This window comes from Natator depressus, chromosome 6 (assembly GCF_965152275.1).
Source record: "Natator depressus isolate rNatDep1 chromosome 6, rNatDep2.hap1, whole genome shotgun sequence".
NCBI lineage: Eukaryota > Metazoa > Chordata > Testudines > Cheloniidae > Natator > Natator depressus.
This window is the reverse complement of record NC_134239.1, coordinates 18,510,242-18,529,301: the sequence shown is the minus strand read 5'-3', so window position 1 is coordinate 18,529,301 and position 19,060 is coordinate 18,510,242. Positions and strand designations below refer to the sequence as shown.

The window sequence follows — 19,060 nt, the reverse complement described above, 5'->3', positions numbered from 1 at the left end:
CCTCCTGCTCTGAGCCTGGCCCAGCTGCCTGGGGAGGGGGCTCCCCCTACAGCCTCCCTGTAGCGATGGGCCTGCCCTGATTGGGTCACACCATACTGGGCAGTGATGAGCTGCCAAAATCTTAACAACGGGTTCCCTCCTCACCCCATGAGGGGGTCGTTGCCCACCCCCGCCCCCCGGGACTCCTGCCCCATCCACCCCCCTCCCCTGTCCCCTAACTGCCCCCAGAACCGGGCAGAAGGGTCTCGTGGGCCACCATAGTGGGTTCCCACCCCACCCCTAAGAGCCAGAGGCACCTGCTGAGGGGCGAGGTGGGGTGTCCCGGAGGTGCTTACCTGGGGCAGCTCCCAGGAATTATCCGGCAGGTCCCTCTGGCTCCTAGGGGTGGGGGACGTAGCTGGGGGGAAGCAGCCGCTCCCCCCCTGATAACATCAAAAGTGACGCCTTAGGCGCCGACTCCCTGGGTGCTCTGGGCTGGAGCATCCACGGGGAAAATTTGGTGGGTGCAGAGCGAATCAGCTGTTCGGTGGGAAGCCTGGGAGGCCTGAGAAGCAGGTGGCGGCTTCGCGCTCAGGCCGAGGGTGGCGGAGGTGAGCTGGGGCGGGGCGTGCCCCCCACCCCCCAGTTACCTGCTGCGGTGCGCACCCCCCAGCTAATCTCCGCCTCCCTGGGCCTGAGCGCGAAGCCGCCACTTGCTTCTTAGCCTGCCCCGTCTTCCCGCATGAACAGCTGATTTGCGGGAAGCCTGGGGGGTGGAGATGGAGAAGCAGAGTGGGGTGGCATGTTCAGGGGAGGAGGCGGAGCAGAGGTGAGTTGGGGTGGGGGGCGGGGCGGGGAGCTGCTGGTGGGTGCTCTGCAGCCACTTTTGGCTGGTTAAATTTAGAAGCCCTTTTAGAACCGGTTCTCCCTCGTGGAACAACCAGTTCTAAAAGGGCTTCTAAATTTAACAACCAGTTCTAGCGAACCGGTGCGAACGGGCTCCAGCTCACCACTGATTCTGGGGCTGATCAGTGGCAAGATCAACCTGATTGGTCAGGAGCTGAGTGGGCAGCACTTAAAGGGCAACTTTTTACTCTTTCTGAATTCTGGTTGGCCACTAAAAAAGGGCGAGGAGCGGGGCTCAGGAAGGAGTCTTACCCCAAACCTTATTCCTCATTGGTCAGTGGCAGAGGTTTGAGGGTCTAGGCCATTCTCACTGTTGCTTGGTGAAGGGTAAAGGGCAAGGGGTGGAGTTTAGACAGGAAGTCCCACCTACTGTTTGTTTCTCACTGGACAAGAGGTGGGTCTTCGGACAGAGTCTGTAGCAGGATTTCTGGCTCATTCTCGATGCTGATCGGTCAGGCAGAGCGGCTGGTGGGTGGGGCCACCTGTTTGAGCAGCTGTGACGAGCCCCATTCATATCATGATCCCCCTTCTCCGTCTTTCTCTCTCCTGTAGCTTGCGGAGCTGCGGTGTCACAGCCGCTGGCTGCGGGGATCTCGCCCCTGTTCTCAGAACCAGCCAGAGCCTGACAGAGCTACACCTGCGTGGTAATAATCTGGGAGATGCCGGAGTGCGGCTGCTGTGTAAGGGGCTGACACACCCGAACTGCAAACTGCAGAGACTGGAGTAAGTAACAGCCGGCAGAGAGAGGGAGAGGCTACTATCTGGAAAACCACCCATCACAGGACCTGGATATCTCCGGGGATGTGTTACAATAACTGCGTCTGTGTACCACCCCTGGCTCTGTGAGTCCAAATCCAACCCCGGGCAGAAATCTGAAGTAAAAGAAGCAGGCGTATTGCTCCAGTCTGCCTCTGTTACAGGGGGATTTTAATTGGAGGGAAATAGGATCTGAGTGTGGCAGAATATGCAGAAGGTGCTGAAACTATTGTTTGAAAATAAAATAACTACACAAGCAACTGCTCATTAGGAGGGAAGGACAATTGGGGGTGAAAGAATAGGTGGGAAGAGGGGTTGAGGCTCAGGAAACGGGGGTCTAGCAAGAGTGGGAAGGAGATGGATGGGAGCTGGGGAGGGGGACATGAGGGTCTGCAATGGGCACAGGGGGAAAATAGTTAGTGTGAGCCACAACCTGTGTTTCCCCAGCCCCTCTACAGCGGTGTGTCCTCCCCCATCCCTGCTGCCCTCATGTGAGCCATGTGACAGGGGGATTGCTCGTTGTGGGTGTCCAAGCCCATTTCCCTACCCCACATGTGAGCCAAGATCTAGGGAATCCCTGCCCACTAGCTTAGAACTGGCATGTTCAGAGATGCACCAAGAACACAGTGCTGAGACTGGGGCGAGGAGCTAAGAACTGAGACACTTGGCACATATCAGAAACTCTGGCACTGAGGAGGGGGAAAGGAACAACCACTGAAAGGAATGGAGCAGTTCACATATCTGAGCTATTTTTTCAGGCTATACTCATCCCCATGCGGTAGTCTCTTTCAGCTGAGAACATTGCATTAAATGAATGGGCCATTTAACACCAGTCTGAGCCTTCAACTTTGAGGTTGAAACACGGCCAGGGTGGAAATCTGAGAATGAACTGTAAATGTCTGGGAAAAATTAAATTAAGGTAAACGCCCACACAACGTTAACTCTGCCCTCTCTGAATGATGTCTCAGAATGACCATAACATAAACACTTGCAATCCGGCATTTCATTTGATGGACAGATGCTACCTGCCCTTGCCCTATACTCAAACACTGAGCCTACGGCGCTGAGAGAATGCCACATTTGTAAAATTTAACAACTCCTTCATACCCTTTACAATCCCTTCAGATTTGCACACAGGTTACCACCTCAACCTGTACTTTCTCCTACCCATCATTAAATCCACAGACTGCTCTCCTATCCCACCTCACTACTATTACCTTGTACATATTGGTTGGATCATAATATCCCAATCTGTCATGCTGTCATCCTGACCTTATCCTTAGGATGGGTCACTATGTTCTTGTTATCTATGGGGAGTTTGCCTGTATCAAGGTGTTCTGGTACCACCTTTCTGGAATGTGCTTGCACGAGTGTTCTGTGCCTAGCAATATCAGCCCTATGGTTGCCAAATTCTGTGAGCAGGGCCTGCCTGTTGCTCACAACCTGACTTTGCTTTATATTCCCAAGTTTTGATCATTACCTTAACCCAGGCCTTAGGACTCATACCAGCCCTCTGATACATGGACCTATATTTCAGGCTGTCTTCCTAATACAGCTAGATGTCAGAAAATAATTATGACCCTACAAAAGTACTTATTAATGTGAAAGAAAGGCCCAGAAAGGAGCTCCTTAAAGCCGCTGTGGTTTTAAGGCCATCTATAAATGGTGAAATCAGGGAGATACAAGAAGAGCAGTTTGGCTCCAGTACTACCCATTTCCAAAGCAACCTTTCACAGGCTCAGACAAGAAACAAAAAATGACCAATCTCACAACAGCATGACAAAGTAATTGTAGACGGCTGGCCAGGGGAATAATCCCTTGTACCCCCACCATAGAACCACACTGGTACAATATATATTGTAACATCGGGGTATTGGAAGGAATGAGGCTAGACCACATTATCTAAAATGCAAAAATCTCTTAACACAGCAATGCCTGTTTCCCCCGGAGCGGAGACGGGCAGCACCACCAACCATAAGAACACTTTGTTTCAATTTCCCATTCCCTCAGCCTCTCTCTCTCTCTCTCTCTTGCCACAACCCCTTGCAGCCCAGCCACTGGGGGAGAAGAAGCCCATTACAATTTAATTAATAATAATAGAGATGAAATTGCTGCACATGGTAGAATTCTATGCAAAGGACATTGGCCCAATTCCATACAATGCCAAGCACAACGCACAGCTGTAACTGTAAATGTGGAGCCATTTTATGAATTTGCCAGGGGGCCGATTAGATTTTAAAGCTGAAATGTAACCAACTAGATTAGCCAATCTGAAATGCGTTTAGCTAAACAGTGTTAGCAGACTAATGTTAATACTAGATTCTTTTCAGGTCAGCTTTTACCTTGGACAGTATGTTTCAGATCAGGACACGTGGGGCTCTTAACTGACCAACACTTTATAAATTCCCCCAGAACCACATATGTAAATACACGACAGTTTTTCTGTCAGATGTAGATAAGCAAATATACTAGGCATGTACTGAACACAAAGAACACATGCAGTCTTGGAAGTGGTTAACATAGACCAGCACTGGGGTCCAGAAACTATACCATGGAACAACACAAATCACCAACATTTCTTATTACATCTACTTATAATCCTTAGTTATCAGTTCTTTATTCCCACTAACACATTTATCCCACTTTAACTAATTCTAGCATTTAATTGTCATAAGGCATATATATATAAAATAAAAAGAACACAGAGAAATACAGTTGGTGGTGATCTCCAATTGGTGGTGTCGATGTACAACAAATCTCTCAGAAGCTTTTCTTAGTCAGTGGGATTTTATATGTTATTTATTTCAAAGAAGCCTTGTAAAATGCTAATTTCAAAGCAACTGGCCATTGTATATAATGACCGGAGGTCTCAGAGTCTAAAAGCATTCTTCACTTCCTGTCTTCAGAGGAAAAGCCCATATGGGTAGAAGCTGTCAGCCTATTTTCTGACAGAAGAACTTATACATATGGTTTCAGGGAACGATCCTTTATCTCTGACTGTTTGGACTCTTTCAAGGAAATCAGATGCAAAGCTGAGATCCCCAGAGACAATCTGGGTACCCTGAAAAGACTTTTAGGACACTGGCAGTTTATTACATCACAGCCACAATCTGGAATTACAAACTGTGACTCACCTGTTAATATAATTTACCTGCTTTAACTTCTCAGTTGCTCTCATTTCATTTTCTTAGCCAATAAACTAACGCCTAATGCAGGTTCCCCTTTTCTCTCCCAAGAACATCAGATCCATGGCCTGGAGGGCTGAGGTGCTTCTGTCGCCATCCATCCCACCAGGCCTCTATCCAGGTCTCAGAGCTTTCCCTATCAGTTTGTAGGTGGATAGGACTCATCTCAGCACTGCTTGTTTTATCCTTTTATTCCCATCATCCGTATTGTTTAGCCTCTTCCTCCTCTTCCCTCTTGATGATCAGGAGGTGGCACTCTCCGCTACACGGCCTGCAGCAGACAGGAACCATCAGCTGCTATTAAAGACCCTCCCCCACCCACACACCAGTAGTCAGAAAAAGCCATCTGTCTTTAGGTTTTAAAACTTGTTTTTATTATAGTAGTATGTAGCCCCTCCTCCCTTTTCTTTCCCAGACGCTTGCTATCACCAGTATGTGTGGTATTTTCTCTCCACTCCTTGCACGAATCAGATTCTGGATTCTTTTTCTTTTATGGCTCCTGGTATCTCCACTCACAGAGACTTTGCACTGTGCCCAGTGCACAGGATGGCTATCCTTTGATAAAGCCATGATAATACTTCAGGCTGGAAAGAATCGTAAAGCCCAGTTTACAGGGGACAATAGAGAAAATAAAATCATAGAATCATAGAATATCAGGGTTGGAAGGGACCTCAGGAGCTCATCTAGTCCAACCCCCTGCTCAAAGCAGGACCGATCCCCGATTAAATCATCCCAGCCAGGGCTTTGTCAAGCCTGACCTTAAAAACTTCTAAGGAAGGAGATTCCACCACCTCCCTAGGTAACGCATTCCAGTGTTTCACCACCCTCCTAATGAAAAAGTTTTTCCTAATATCCAACCTAAATCTCCCACACTGCAACTTGAGACCATTACTCCTTGTCCTGTCATCTGCTACCATTGAGAACAGTCTAGAGCCATCCTCTTTGGAACCCCCTTTCAGGTAGTTGAAAGCAGCTATCAAATCCCCCCTCATTCTTCTCTTCCGAAGACTAAACATCCCCAGTTCCCTCAGCCTCTCCTCAGCAAATGAATGACACACCAAAAATAACACTATAACAGAAAGGTGAATTTTATTGGTCACAGGAAAATAAGATCTAGGGAAGGAATTGGTTAAGATTATCTAATAATTAAGGAACATTATTAACCCAATTTCCTGCATCCTAATGCTCACAAACTCCTCTAACCCCATCTCCCAACCGGCACCCTCCCAAGGTGGATGGTGCTGCTGAGGTCACATGTCCTGAGATGGAGTGTTGCACCTCTATGGTTGTTGCTGACTAAAACAAAAGTCACCTTTTAATTCATGCCTCGTTAGGGCAGGCTCCTCTCCTGACTCCATCCAGTTTCATTAAAATCCCTTGGGATACCAGCGGGCTCTTGGTAACCTGTGCTGGGTAAGATATCTCTCTCTCTCTCTCTCTCTCTCTCTGGATTCTGGTCACTGCAGTGCTGGAGCTGCCATATCCCTGAAGCCACAGTCTCACCTTTTGGGGGAGTGGGAATTTAGCAGGGGCTCCCTGATCTGTGCTGTCTCTCTCCTCTCTCCCAGCTTCCAATTGTAAACCCTCTCCCTTTGTCAGGCTGCCTCTCTCCCTCTCTCACACACACAAGTGGCAGGGGGAAGTGTATCAGGATCTCTCTCTCTCTCTCAGACATACCCACACACAGAGCAGGCAGTACAGGGGGATCTCTCTCACTGAGGACTGTGGGATTGTTTAGGATGGAGGTTGAGAGTGAGTGTGCTTTGCTGTTGTCTGTGTTTTGGGGAATTTTTTTTTGTTTGTGTGTGTGTTTCATTATTTTTTGGTAGTTGTGGGTTTATTTCAGGATTTCTTTTGTCTTAGCAGGCTTTTGGGCACCCTGTGGACTGGGATGGCCGGTTGAGGGCCCAGGGGGACAAAGATTACAATTTGTTGCAGAGTCTGAGAGTTTAACGTGTGGCAGTGGGTTTCGGATTTTGCCTCCAGGCTTTTCCTCGGTGGAGGAGCATGTTCTAGCTGTGTGGAAGGTCATTGGGTTTAAGAACGTGAGGTATTGCCTCCCGCATGAGCAAGGCTGTATTGTTTGTTACCACACAAAGCCTCCGTAAGCAGATGGTTGTGGAGGGGATTAGGGTGTTTTTGTCCCTGTTGTGCCCCTCTCAACACCTGCTGTTCAAGTTGCTGTTTCTAATGTTCCTCCATTTTTAGGAAATGAGCAGGTGGCCAGAGGCCTGGCGAGTTATGGTAAGATCACTAGCCCTATTAGGAGGATTCCTTTCAGCTGTAAAGCCCAGAAGTTCAGCATGTCTTGTCCTTTCATTGGCAGCCTATATGATATTAAACTGTGCTTCCAAAGTATTTAAAGTGTCCCTGAAGTATAGGATTGGGGAGTGTGACAACATCATGTTTGTTGCCACTGAGGAAGTGGCCTGTTTTCGTTGTGGGAGTCTGACACACTGAGTCAATCAGTGCCCTAAGAAGAGGCAGGCTGCCCCTGGTGACCCTGTGCCGGGGAATGTGGGGGGCTCTGAGGGTAAAGCGCAGGGTGGGGTGGCTGCAGGAGGGACTGAGTGCCAGCAGGCTCCAGCTATCTCTGGGGATGTTGGTTCTGGAGAGAAGGGGGTTAGTGGCCCCTTTACACCCAGGGGTGATGGTATTAGTGGCTCTGTGGCTCCTGATTCAGTGAACTCTCAGCCTGAGCCTGTCTGAGAAATGGAGACTGGGCCTGTCGCTGTGGTTTCCACGGCTTTGGCCGTGGATTCTGACTTGTTGGCAAAACTCCAGAATAAAAAACAGCCATTGAAGGCCCCAGTGGATTAGTTTGGTCAGTGCAGTCGGGGAGCACGTGGCAGCAGGTGCTGCTGAGAGTCATTCTTTGGTTGGAGGCATGGGGAATTCTTAGGTATTAGTACCCTCAGTCCCGGCAGCCCCCTCCCTCCAGTCTCTCTGAGTCTCCCCCCCGCCCTCGAGGTCAGTCGTGACTCTGAGTCTGAGAGTGTGGGATGAAAAACTCATGGATTCTTTGGGACCTGAACTCCCCGAAGGGGAATATACCCCAGACGCTACTGGCAGGTTTCTGGATGAGACTAAGATGTAGACTAATGTGGTGTATAAGTATTAGAAATTAGGTTAGAAATATTTCATAAGCCAGACATTTTTGCACTGAATCTATTTACTGGCTCGCGACAGGCCATCAAAGTTTACAAATGGGTCCGGAGACCAAAAAAGTTGAAAACCACTCTTTTAGCTCAGCCACGGCTCCCATGGCTTCTAGACTTCTGGCTCCCTGTCAGCCCTAGTGGATTGATTGTGAATCAGGATTCTAGAAGCCATGGGAACCTAGAAGCCCTGGGAACAGTGGCTGAGCCAGGAGCCTTAAAGGTAGGGAGCTGGTGCTTCCAGACTTCCCAGCTCTGCAGCTGGGAGCCAGAAGCCGATCCCTATGTTGAGGTGGTATTCTCAGAGCTTCCAGGTGCTCAGCAGATAACTTCCACCAGTTCATCAGAAAACACATACTTCTTGAATATCATTTTTATTTAATTTAAATAATTTATATACAGATTATAGTAGTTTATGCTTTAACACAGGATGTTATAATTTTTTATTTAATTGTAAATATTTTAAAAGCAAAATAGATTTAATTTAAATAAAAAGTCCAGTTTCAATTAATCTGATTTAAGGAAAAAAAATCAGACAATGACTGTGATTCTTTTATTAAAACAAACATCCATTTTCCTCCACCCTGCTTACACTCAATATCAGGTGTGAGGCATGAGCCAAAGCAGAACATGACTGTAGGCATATTTCTGCAGAAATTGCTTGTTTATGTGACCACTTTCGAGTAGAGACTAAACACAAAGGTTTAAGTTTGTATGACAGGGATTTTTTTAGTTTACAATAGAAACAAATTTCCATGAGGAGGTCTTTCACCATATCTTTGATTGGCTCTCGGGGGAAGATGAGGCAAGGTGGCTGTGGAGCCTCCTGGCTGGGTGCTGGGAGCACAGCATCGCAGCTGGCAGTGGGGCCAGGAGTGCAGCCCCACGGCCATGCTCCTGGCACCCCACTGCTGGCCACGGGGCTGCGTTCCTGTCTCCGCAGCCGCCCCGCCTCTTCCCCCGAGCGCCCCCCACCCCACCAGTCCCCGCTCGGTCAATGCCGGGCTGGCCCCTGCCGCCAGAGCAGAGCCCTGCAGCTGGCAGCAGCAGAGGGGCTAGCATAGACCTCCCCTGATCTGGAAAATTCCCTGGTTCAGGGTGCCAGACCAGGGAGGAACAACCTGTAGTTGTAGCTCCAGCTTCAGCACCCCAGCCAGCGTCCCCAGAACCACGAAGGGCATCCCAACCATCTACCGAGGGAAGGACAGTCCCCATCCCAGACCGACAAACAGCCAGAAGGGTCAGCCCTATCTCCAGAATCCCCATGCTGGACCACACTGTGAGGAGGATCAATGCCCTTTTGCAAGGCAGCGACCTCACTAGATGGCTAAGTGACCTCATACAGATCATCCAGCTCAAAACCGACATGAGACGGGTCAGTGCTCCCCCGCATGTAACCTCGCACCACGCTGCCATCGGAGCAGCCAGCACCGCCTCGCAGGCTGCCCGGTGAGACGCAGCCGAAGGAGGAGCTGCCTGCAGACCCCAGACCACACAGCAGGACCTCGCCCCTAGGAGACACAGCACTACCTCCAGGGTCGCCCAGCGAGACCCCATCCGCAGAAGGTCCCGTGTTCCACCAAGGACCCCCCAGCTGAAAATCGCCCACAGGAGAACCAGCACCGGTCCCAGCGCTTCCAAGCAAGACTGCTTTCCTCTGAGATCCAACACCGGCACTTCCAGAACCCCCCTCCCTCCTGAAAGAGCCAGCACTGCCCCAGCAACACTGGGAGAAGTCCCCCCTACCACACCAGTGACCCTGCCTCAAGATCCGACCGAGAACCGCTCTTAACTTCGGGAGGTAACAAGGCAGCAGGTTGTCCCCGCAGCAGCTTCCCAGCCCGAGCCTTCCCAGACGGGGCAGCCAGAGGAGCAGCAGCCATGGGCAAGGGCTGCCGCACCATGGCAAAAAGCCTGGATGGAGGAGCTGGAGAAGACGGACTCCTTCGAAGACTTTGACGCCCTTATGGACAGACTGACCGTGGAACTGTCTGCGGAAATTGCATCTGGGAGCAGCGAACCCCAGGGGGGCATGTAGACCGCTCGCAGGTTTCCTGCACCAAACCGTAACAACAACACCAGAGAAGGCAGGAGAAGGAATGACAGCTGCTGCTACGACCCAGTGGCTGCATCCCATATCCAGAAACTCTACAGGATGAACCGTCCGAAAGCCATGAGAGAGATCCTTGATGGGCCCTCATCCTACTGCGCTATCCCGTCTGAGAGACTCTTCTCCTACTTCAAGGACGTGTTCAATCACGAGGCCCAAAACAACGTACCCGAGAACACTTATTCCCTACCACTTTTAAAAACTCACACACATTAATCTGGAACAATGCTTGGTATGTACCCCATGTATCTCATCAGCTTTATAATCAAGATTTTCAATTTTTCATAACCCAAGCTTCACCCCAGATGTACAGTACCCTTCCTTTAAACCTGTGTAACGTGAACTTTAATAAAATTATTTATTAGTGAATTGCAGTCATGGTAAAATGCCTTGGCTGAGATCAGGGCCTCACTGTGCTAGGCACTGTACATGTTGTTATGGAAGGTGCCCCCAGGTGGTGCTGTTACAGGTGCCCAAGCTCACTCAGCACCAGCAGCAGAGCTAGGCATAGTTCCAGTCCAATGGTCTTTCCACTAGGATGCATGGTTGCTTTGTGATCCCTCAGTGCTCCTCTGTCTCCCATACATTTTGTTATAGCGGAAAGGGGATAGTGGTCATACTTCGAAATGTTTACAATGAGCAGCCGCTAACAGGACGAGTGAGAGAAATCTCTTCCATGCTTTATGTCCCAAAACCTTGACAGTTTTCTTACAGGTTTGTTACATAACTTTTAGCACGTGAGAGAAGACTGGTGTGTCTTTCTCCTTCTCCACCCTGTACACAAACATTCCCTGCAACATGTAGCCCCTGAACCAATATTTCCAGCTCCCGGTCTCCTTCCCATCCCATTAAGCCAGTGGTTCCCAAACTTTAACAACTCACGAACCCTTTCACTAAAATGTCAAGTCTCGCGAACCCCCTCCTAAAAATGAATGTATGCAGGGATTTTCTTCCTTACCTGAGCATAAATTGTAAAAGCAGTGATCTAGGAGATATAAAATTTGTTTTATGACATGCTTATTATGCTATTTATTATTAATTATTATTTATCATTACAGTATTTTTATTACATTATGAAAACGGCAACACTCTTCCAAGATCTCACTTTTCTAGCTTGTATCGCTTTGATTAAGCCAGTTATAAGACAAGGCTCCTATGTTTCATCAAGGAGTATCAGATGTGAAACAGCATGAAGGTATTTAAGAAGCCAACTCAAAGAGTTCCTCCTACACAAGCATTCAGGTCTTGAGCAGTCCAGGCAAACAACGCACGATACAACAAAGCTTAAATTTGTTCTTCATAATAACTTTAAAAACAACACTAGCAGCCTATTTAATTTTAAAAACAGCAAAACAAATCCCCAAGAGCCCCCTGTAACATTTCGCGAACCTCCAGGAGTTCATGAACCCCAGTTTGGGAACCACTGCATGAAGCCATTGGTTGGCACTGTAGAAGCCATTAACATGTAAGAAGCGTCTCCTTGCTGTCTCCTGCCCTATGCTACTGCATGCGCATATCACAGGCAGCCGCTTAATGGAGGGCTGTACACTCCCTTGGTTACACAGTCCAAACCGCACACAGAGCTGGGCCCCTCACTCCCACTAGCCAGCTCCAGTTGGAACTCCTGCCCCTGCTTCAGCTAGACTTCCCCAGCCATGTCCCAGGTCCACCCAGTCCACCCCTCCTCCAAACTGGGACACTCCCCTCACACATTCTGGCCAGCCTCCCCCTTCCCCCCACACAGAGGTGATGTGAATTTTAACTATTCCTTGTCTGGATTTCAGATGTTAAATTTGTTACCTTCATTCCCACCCCCATCCCAGATCCCAGGGACGTTCAGGGAGGGGAGCTCAGATCCCCCAAGAAGACCAGGGTCCCTCAGCTCCCAAAACTTACAGTGGGCAGGGAGAGGGGCTCCGAGCCCTGTAAAGGGGTAGGTGTCCCATAGATCTCAGCACACCCACAGAAGGGGAAAATGCAGTGCTGACAGGACCCCTCACTTAAACCCCCATCTTCTTCTGCTACCACTCACATTGTAGCTTGATCTATAGATTATGAATATAAATGTCCAGTTATTACTTTGAGGGTAGACAGGTTGTTGTCCCAAGATCAGGCCCAGTATCATTAAAATTATTAGACAGTTGGGAACCCCGATATGCACAGGTGCAACACTCACATTATAGGAACTCTTTTATATTTACAAATATAGAATTTCTTAATACATTTAGCAAAGTCGCACACACTCTAACTCATTAAGGTAGATAGAGATACTACAGAAGGTACATCAGAACATCCCTACTCACACCATCCTTGCAGGACAACGTGAAATGTTAGCCATTATCTTCTTCATCACAGTCATCTTCCTCATCTTCACCAGAGGCCATCATTCTGGCCCCTCCTAAGGGCTACATCTCTCTCTCTCTTCCACCCGACCACAGGCTGGGATGCCACTTTTATAATATGTTACACTGACATTTACCGTGTCTAATGCCTATTCAGTAGGGGTTTCTCCCCTTTTCCTTATTTGTATTTCCACCTCACCTTATCAATGTTCAGATGTCCTTCTTCTACAGGTTAGTATATTCATGATTTCACCCCATTATCATATACGTCAATTCATTGCCTTGGCACTCTTGCAGTCAGATCTCCCATCCAAAACCTCCAGAAGCTGGTCTTAGTTCATGTTCTGTGGTTGGCTAATCTCATTGTGGACAAAATTCCCCCCTACACTCTACTTCTAGTTTCCCAAAATTTATGAGTTACCTGAGTTTATCTGTGCCAGAGGTCGTAGGCCTCAAGCCCCATGCTAACTGCTGAAGCCAGTGTCTTACAGGATACGAGCCTGTAGGTTCCTTGCTCTACTGCTGTATATAATAAAGCAGAACATAAAGCAAAGCAGTGAATATAATAGAGGTAAGCTGGCCAACTGGGCTACAACATTCTCAAACCCCTCCTACTTCTCCACTCCCCCTAATCCCTACCCCTCTCTCTTATCTGAGCTCACCAAAGCATCTCCCCCCCACCACTTGTTCCCATGTGTCCCCCGCCCCATAACACCCCCATCCTTTGCTGCAGACTCAGACTCCCCTTCCCGTATTGCTACCTGCTCTTGCATCCTTAATCAATCCTCTCCCCCGTGAGCAGTCACGTGTATCATTTGTTTTCTTTTCAACAACAGTGTCAGACCCTTCTGAATATCCTTCTCTGCTCAGGTGACATTTCTCCAAAATAAACAATAAAACCTCAACAGAGGGAGATTTTTCCCAAATATTTAAATTTCATTCTGAGATTTCTGCCTAGGGTGGAACTTCAGACTCAGAGATGTGTTAAGCACCCCATTAATCTCAATGAGATGTTCTCCCCACGGAGATGAACGCAGCCTGAAACAATGAACAAGGAGTAATGGTCTCAAGTTGCAGTGGGGGAGGTCTAGGTTGGATATTAGGAAAAACTTTTTCACTAGGAGGGTGGTGAAACACTGGAATGCGTTACCTAGGGAGGTGGTGGAATCTCCTTCCTTAGAAGTTTTTAAGGTCAGGCTTGACAAAGCCCTGGCTGGGATGATTTAGTTGGTGTTGGTCCTGCTTTGAGCAGGGGGTTGGACTAGATGAGCTCCTGAGGTCCCTTCCAACCCTGATATTCTATGATTCTATGATTCTATGGCTCTGAGATGTATGAATTGCACCATTCATGTCAGTGAGTCTCCCTCCCTCCCCAGTGCTAGACAATTCCTCATATGGGTCAAGCACAGTACTGGGTTTACAATGGCGCCAGACCCACACTGGGAAGGGGCCCATTATGGACCTATCTAACCCATCCACACGACTGGGTCTGGTCCCTATCGCTGGAGAAGTCCAGCACCCAGGCCTTGTTCTATGAGCAGCTCCCAGCCAGCAGGTCCCAGTCGCCGGTCAGAAGCTGGACTCTGCCATGTGGGCTGGGCAAGGATGGTGTCCATGGGGCCAGTGGGTGTACCTGGGCAGGGTGAGCTTGTGGGGGTCATGTTCCAGGGGTCTGCCCCACGCCCGAGTGCGGTTCTGGCTCCAAATACTGCTGCCTGGGACATGTGGGGACCCACCCACCATCCTTGGCACGAGCCACCTGGGACCAGTGCAAAGGCTGAGTCAGTCTCGGCCAGTGGGCAGGGGAGCAGCACGGGGGGGGGGCTTGGCTGGACCCCACCAGCCACGTGGGTCCTGAGGGAACCTGGCCTGGGCAGGCCCCGATCCGTCATGGATGATCACACCATCCCTGAGGGATTGGAGCGATCCCCGCCCCGTTACCAGCCCCACCCATGCTGCCAGGTCAGTCCAGTAGACACAGTCATTTCCCAATGGGGTCGGTGAGTGCAGCCGAGGGGCAGGACTCAAGGGAGTGGGTTTCTGAGGGGTCTGTGTATGGGGTTTCTGGGCAGTGGGGGTTGGGGGAGGGTTGTGTATTTTGGGGCACTGGGTATAGGGGGTCTGGTGGGGCACTGTGCAGTGTGGTGGGGAGGCAGAGAAGGGGTGCTGGGCACTGGGGGAGTCTGTGGGCAGGGATGGTGTGCAGGGCTTTGTGCAGTTGTGGGGTGTCTGTTAGGGAGTCTCTGGGAAGGGCGGTGCTAGGATTGGGTGTGTGTGGGAGTCTCAGCAGAGCGGCGCTGAGCATAGGGGTCTGTGGGGGGGTCTCTGAGTGAGGAGGATGCTCAGCGGTGTGTATATGACTCAGCTCAGGTCTGCCTCCAGGGGACAGGTGCGCAGACAGTGCAGGGCCAGGTCAGTCAGTTTACGTCTGGTGGCTGCCGATTTGTGAACCGTGCCCTGAGGCTGTGCTGTGGGGAATGGGGCCACCTGCTCCATGCCCTGCCCCACTGCCCCCATGGGGGTTCACAAATATGTTTGATGCCAGGCCCAGAAAATGGTTAATTTGGCCTGGTGAAGCATACCCGTGCCCAGCTTCTCATCCCAGTCTCAGCAGTGTGCTTGGTGTTTGCTCGGAGCATGCTAGTTCTAAACTACCCACCCAGAGGGGCGGGGCTTCCCCTGATCCTGGCACACAAACGGAGGTAGCGGGATTCAGATACCCTTAGAAATGCAACCCCTCCAAAACCTGACTCACATGCGGGGGGTAGGGAGGGGGCTCAGACACCCAGATCCTGGCACACACAGAAGGGAAGAATGTGGGGCTAACAGGCACCTGTTTCTTTATGCTCCGCCAAACACCCTGCCACTCACGCCATGTGTCCTTCCCCCTCACCTGAGTCTTCCAGCTCCCTCACCTCCTCTGCCACCCACCCCCATTTATCCCCCTCCCCGCAGTGCAGCCCCAAATCCCTCTCAACCTTATTTCCACACTTCTGCATCTGTAAAATATCCCTCCCTGCCAGCAAGCATTCATGTAATTATTTTTTTTACAGAAGTACTTTGATTACATTTCCCCAAAATAACACATTCCCCAGACACCATCTTCTGCCGAGCAGGCACGAAATACGAGAGGGAGGGATAGCTTAGTAGGTTGAGTATTGGCCTGCTAAACCCAGGGTTTTGAGTTCAATTCTTGAGGGGGCCATTCTGTGTGACAGTTGTTTTTGTTTCTCCTTGATGTAAAGCCACCCCCTTTGTTGATTTTAATTCCTTGTAAGCCAATCCTGTAAGCCATGTCGTCAGTTGCCCCTCCCTCCATCAGAGCAATGGCAGACAATCGTTCCGCGCCTTTTTTCTGTGCAGACGCCATACCACGGAAAGCATGGAGCCCGCTCAGATCACTTTGGCAATTTAGGAGCACATTAAACACCACACGCATTATCCAGCAGTATATGCAGCACCAGAACCTGGCAAAGCGAAACCGGGCGAGTAGGCGACGTCAGCACGGTGACGAGAGTGATCAGGACATGGACACAGACTTCTCTCAAAGCATGGGCCCTGGCAATGCAGGCATCATGGTGCTAATGGGGCAGGTTCATGCCGTGGAACGCCGATTCTGGGCCCGGGAAACAAGCACAGATTGGTGGGACCTCATAGTGTTGCGGGTCTGGGACGATTCCCAGTGGCTGCAAAACTTTCGCATGCGTAAGGGCACTTTCATGGAACTTTGTGACTTGCTTTCCTCTGCCCTGAAGCGCATGAATACCAAGATGAGAGCAGCCCTCACAGTTGAGAAGCGAGTGGCAATAGCCCTGTGGAAGCTTGCAACGCCAGACAGCTACCGGTCAGTCAGGAATCAATTTGGAGTGGGCAAATCTACTGTGGGGGGGCTACTGTGATGCAAGTAGCCAACGCAATCAAAGATCTGCTGCTATCAAGGGTAGTGACCCTGGGAAATGTGCAGGTCATAGTGGATGGCTTTGCTGCAATGGGATTCCCTAACTGTGGTGGGGCCATAGACGGAACCCATATCCCTATCTTGGCACCGGAGCACCAAGCCGGCGAGTACATAAACCGCAAGGGGTACTTTTCAATATTGCTGCAAGCACTGGTGGATCACAAGGGACGTTTCACCAACATCAACGTGGGATGGCCGGGAAAGGTACATGACGCTCGCATCTTCAGGAACTCTGGTCTGTTTCAAAAGCTGCAGGAAGGGACTTTATTCCCAGACCAGAAAATAAACATTGGGGATGTTGAAATGCCTATAGTTATCCTTCGGGACCCAGCCTATCCCCTTAATGCCATGGCTCATGAAGCCATACACAGGCAGCCTGGACAGTAGTCAGGAGCTGTTCAACTACAGGCTGAGCAAGTGCAGAATGGTGGTAGAATGTGCATTTGGACATTTAAAAGCGCGCTGGCGCAGTTTATTGACTCGGTTAGACCTCGGCGAAACCAATATTCCCACTGTTATTACTGCTTGCTGTGTGCGCCACAATATCTGTGAGAGTAAGGGGGAGACATTTATGGCGGGGTGGGAGGTTGAGGCAAATCACCTGGCTGCTGGTTACGCACAGCCAGACACCAGGGAGGTTAGAAGAGCACAGGAGGGTGCGGTGCGCATCAGAGAAGCTTTGAAAACCAGTTTCATGACTGGATAGGCTACGGTGTGAAAGTTCTGATTGTTTCTCCTTGATGAAACCCCCCGCCCCTTGGTTCACTCTACTTCCCTGTAAGCTAACCACCCTCCCCACCTCCCTTCGATCAGCACTTGCAGAGGCAATAAAGTAATTGTTGCTTCACATTCATACATTCTTTATTCATTCATTACACAAATAGGGGGATAACTACCAAGGTAACCCAGGAGGGGTAGTGGAGGAGGGAAGGACAAGGCCACACAGAACTTTAAAAGTTTAAAACTTTAAAACTTATTGAATGCCAGCCTTCTGTTGCTTGGGCAGTCCTCTGGGGTGGAGTGGCTGGGTGGCCAGAGGCCCCCCCACCGCGTTCTTGGGCATCTGGGTGAGGAGGCTATGAAACTTGGGGAAGAGGGTGGTTGGTTACACAGGGGTTGTAGCGGCGGTCTGTGCTCCTGCTGCCTTTCCTGCAGCTCAACCATACGCTGGAGCATATTGGTTTGATCCTCCAGCAGCGTCAGCATTGAATCCTGCCTCCTCTCATCACGCTGCCGCCACCTGTCAGCTTCAGCCCTCTCTTCAGCCTGCCACCTCTCCTCCCAGTCATTTTGTGCTTTCCTGCACTCTGACATTGTCTGTCTCCATGCATTCGTCTGTGCTCTGTCAGTGTGGGAGGACAGCATGAGCTCAGAGAACATTTCATCATGAGTGCGTTTTTTTCGCCTTCTAATCTTCTCTAGCCTCTGGGAAGGAGAAGATCCTGTGATCCTTAAAACATGCAGCTGGTGGAGAAAAAAAAGGGACAGTGGTATTTAAAAAGACACATTTTATAGAACAATGGGTACACTCTTTCACGATAAACCTTGCTGTTAACATTACATACATAGCACATGTGCTTTCGTTACAAGGTCGCATTTTGCCTCCCCACAGCGCGTGGCTAGCCCCTCCCCCTTCCCCATGGCTAACAGCAGGGAACATTTCTGTTCAGCCACAGGCAAACAGCCCAGCAGGAACGGGCACCTCTGAGTGTCCCCTTAAGAAAAGCATGATATTTCAACCAGGTGACCATGAATGATATCACTCTCCTGAGGATAACACAGAGAGATAAAGAATGGATGTTGTTTGAACGCCAGCAAACATACACTGCAATGCTTTGTTCTACAATGATTCCTGAGTATGTGCTACTGGCCTGGAGTGGTAAAGTGTCCTACCATGGTGGATGGAATAAGGCTGCCCTCCCCAGAAACCTTTTGCAAAGGCTTTGGGAGTATATCCAGGAGAGCCACGAATGCCAGGGCAAATGAATCATTACACATGCTTGCTTTTAAACCGTGTATAGTATTTTAAAAGTTGCACTTACCAGAGGTCCCTTCTCTGCCTGGCGGGTCCGGGAGGCAGCCTTGGGTGGGTTCGGGGGGTACTGGCTCCAGGTCCGTGTGCGAAACCATTCCTGGCTGTCGGGAAAAACGGTTTCTCTGCTTGCTGTGAGCTATCTACAACCTCATCATCATCATCTTCCTCGTCCCCAAAACCTGTTTTCATGTTGCCTCCATCTCCATTGAAGGAGTCAAACAACACAGCTAGGGTAGTGGTGGCTGAACCCCCTAAAATGGCATGCAGCTCATCATAGAAGTGGCATGTTTGGGGCTCGGACCCGGAGCGGCCATTCACCTCTCTGGTTTTTTGGTAGGCTTGCCTCAGCTCCTTAAGTTTCACGCGGCATTGCTTCAGGTCCCTGTTATGGCCTCTGTCCTCATGTCCTGTCATTCTCCTGGGAGATTTTGACAAACGTTTTGGCATTTCGAAAACTGGAACGGAGTTCTGATAGCACGGATTCCTCTCCTCATACAGCGATCAGATCCCGTACCTCCTGTTCGGTCCATGCTGGAGCTCTTTTGCGATTCTGGGACTCCATCATGGTCACCTCTGCTGATGGTCACCTGCAGTTTGCCATGCTGGCTAAACAGGAAATTGAAATTCAAAA

The 19,060-nt window shown here is 49.9% G+C and overlaps 1 protein-coding gene across 1 annotated transcript in view; it reads left to right on the top strand.

The window, feature by feature from the left end:
* The window catches only part of LOC141988758 (NACHT, LRR and PYD domains-containing protein 12-like), a 161,599-nt gene that overhangs the window by 128,558 nt on the left and 13,981 nt on the right, over nt 1-19,060 (top strand). Inside the window, exon 11 of the mRNA XM_074954692.1 lies at nt 1,438-1,608. Coding sequence (XP_074810793.1) covers nt 1,438-1,608 — 171 coding nt within the window. The remainder of the gene's footprint in view (nt 1-1,437; nt 1,609-19,060) is intronic.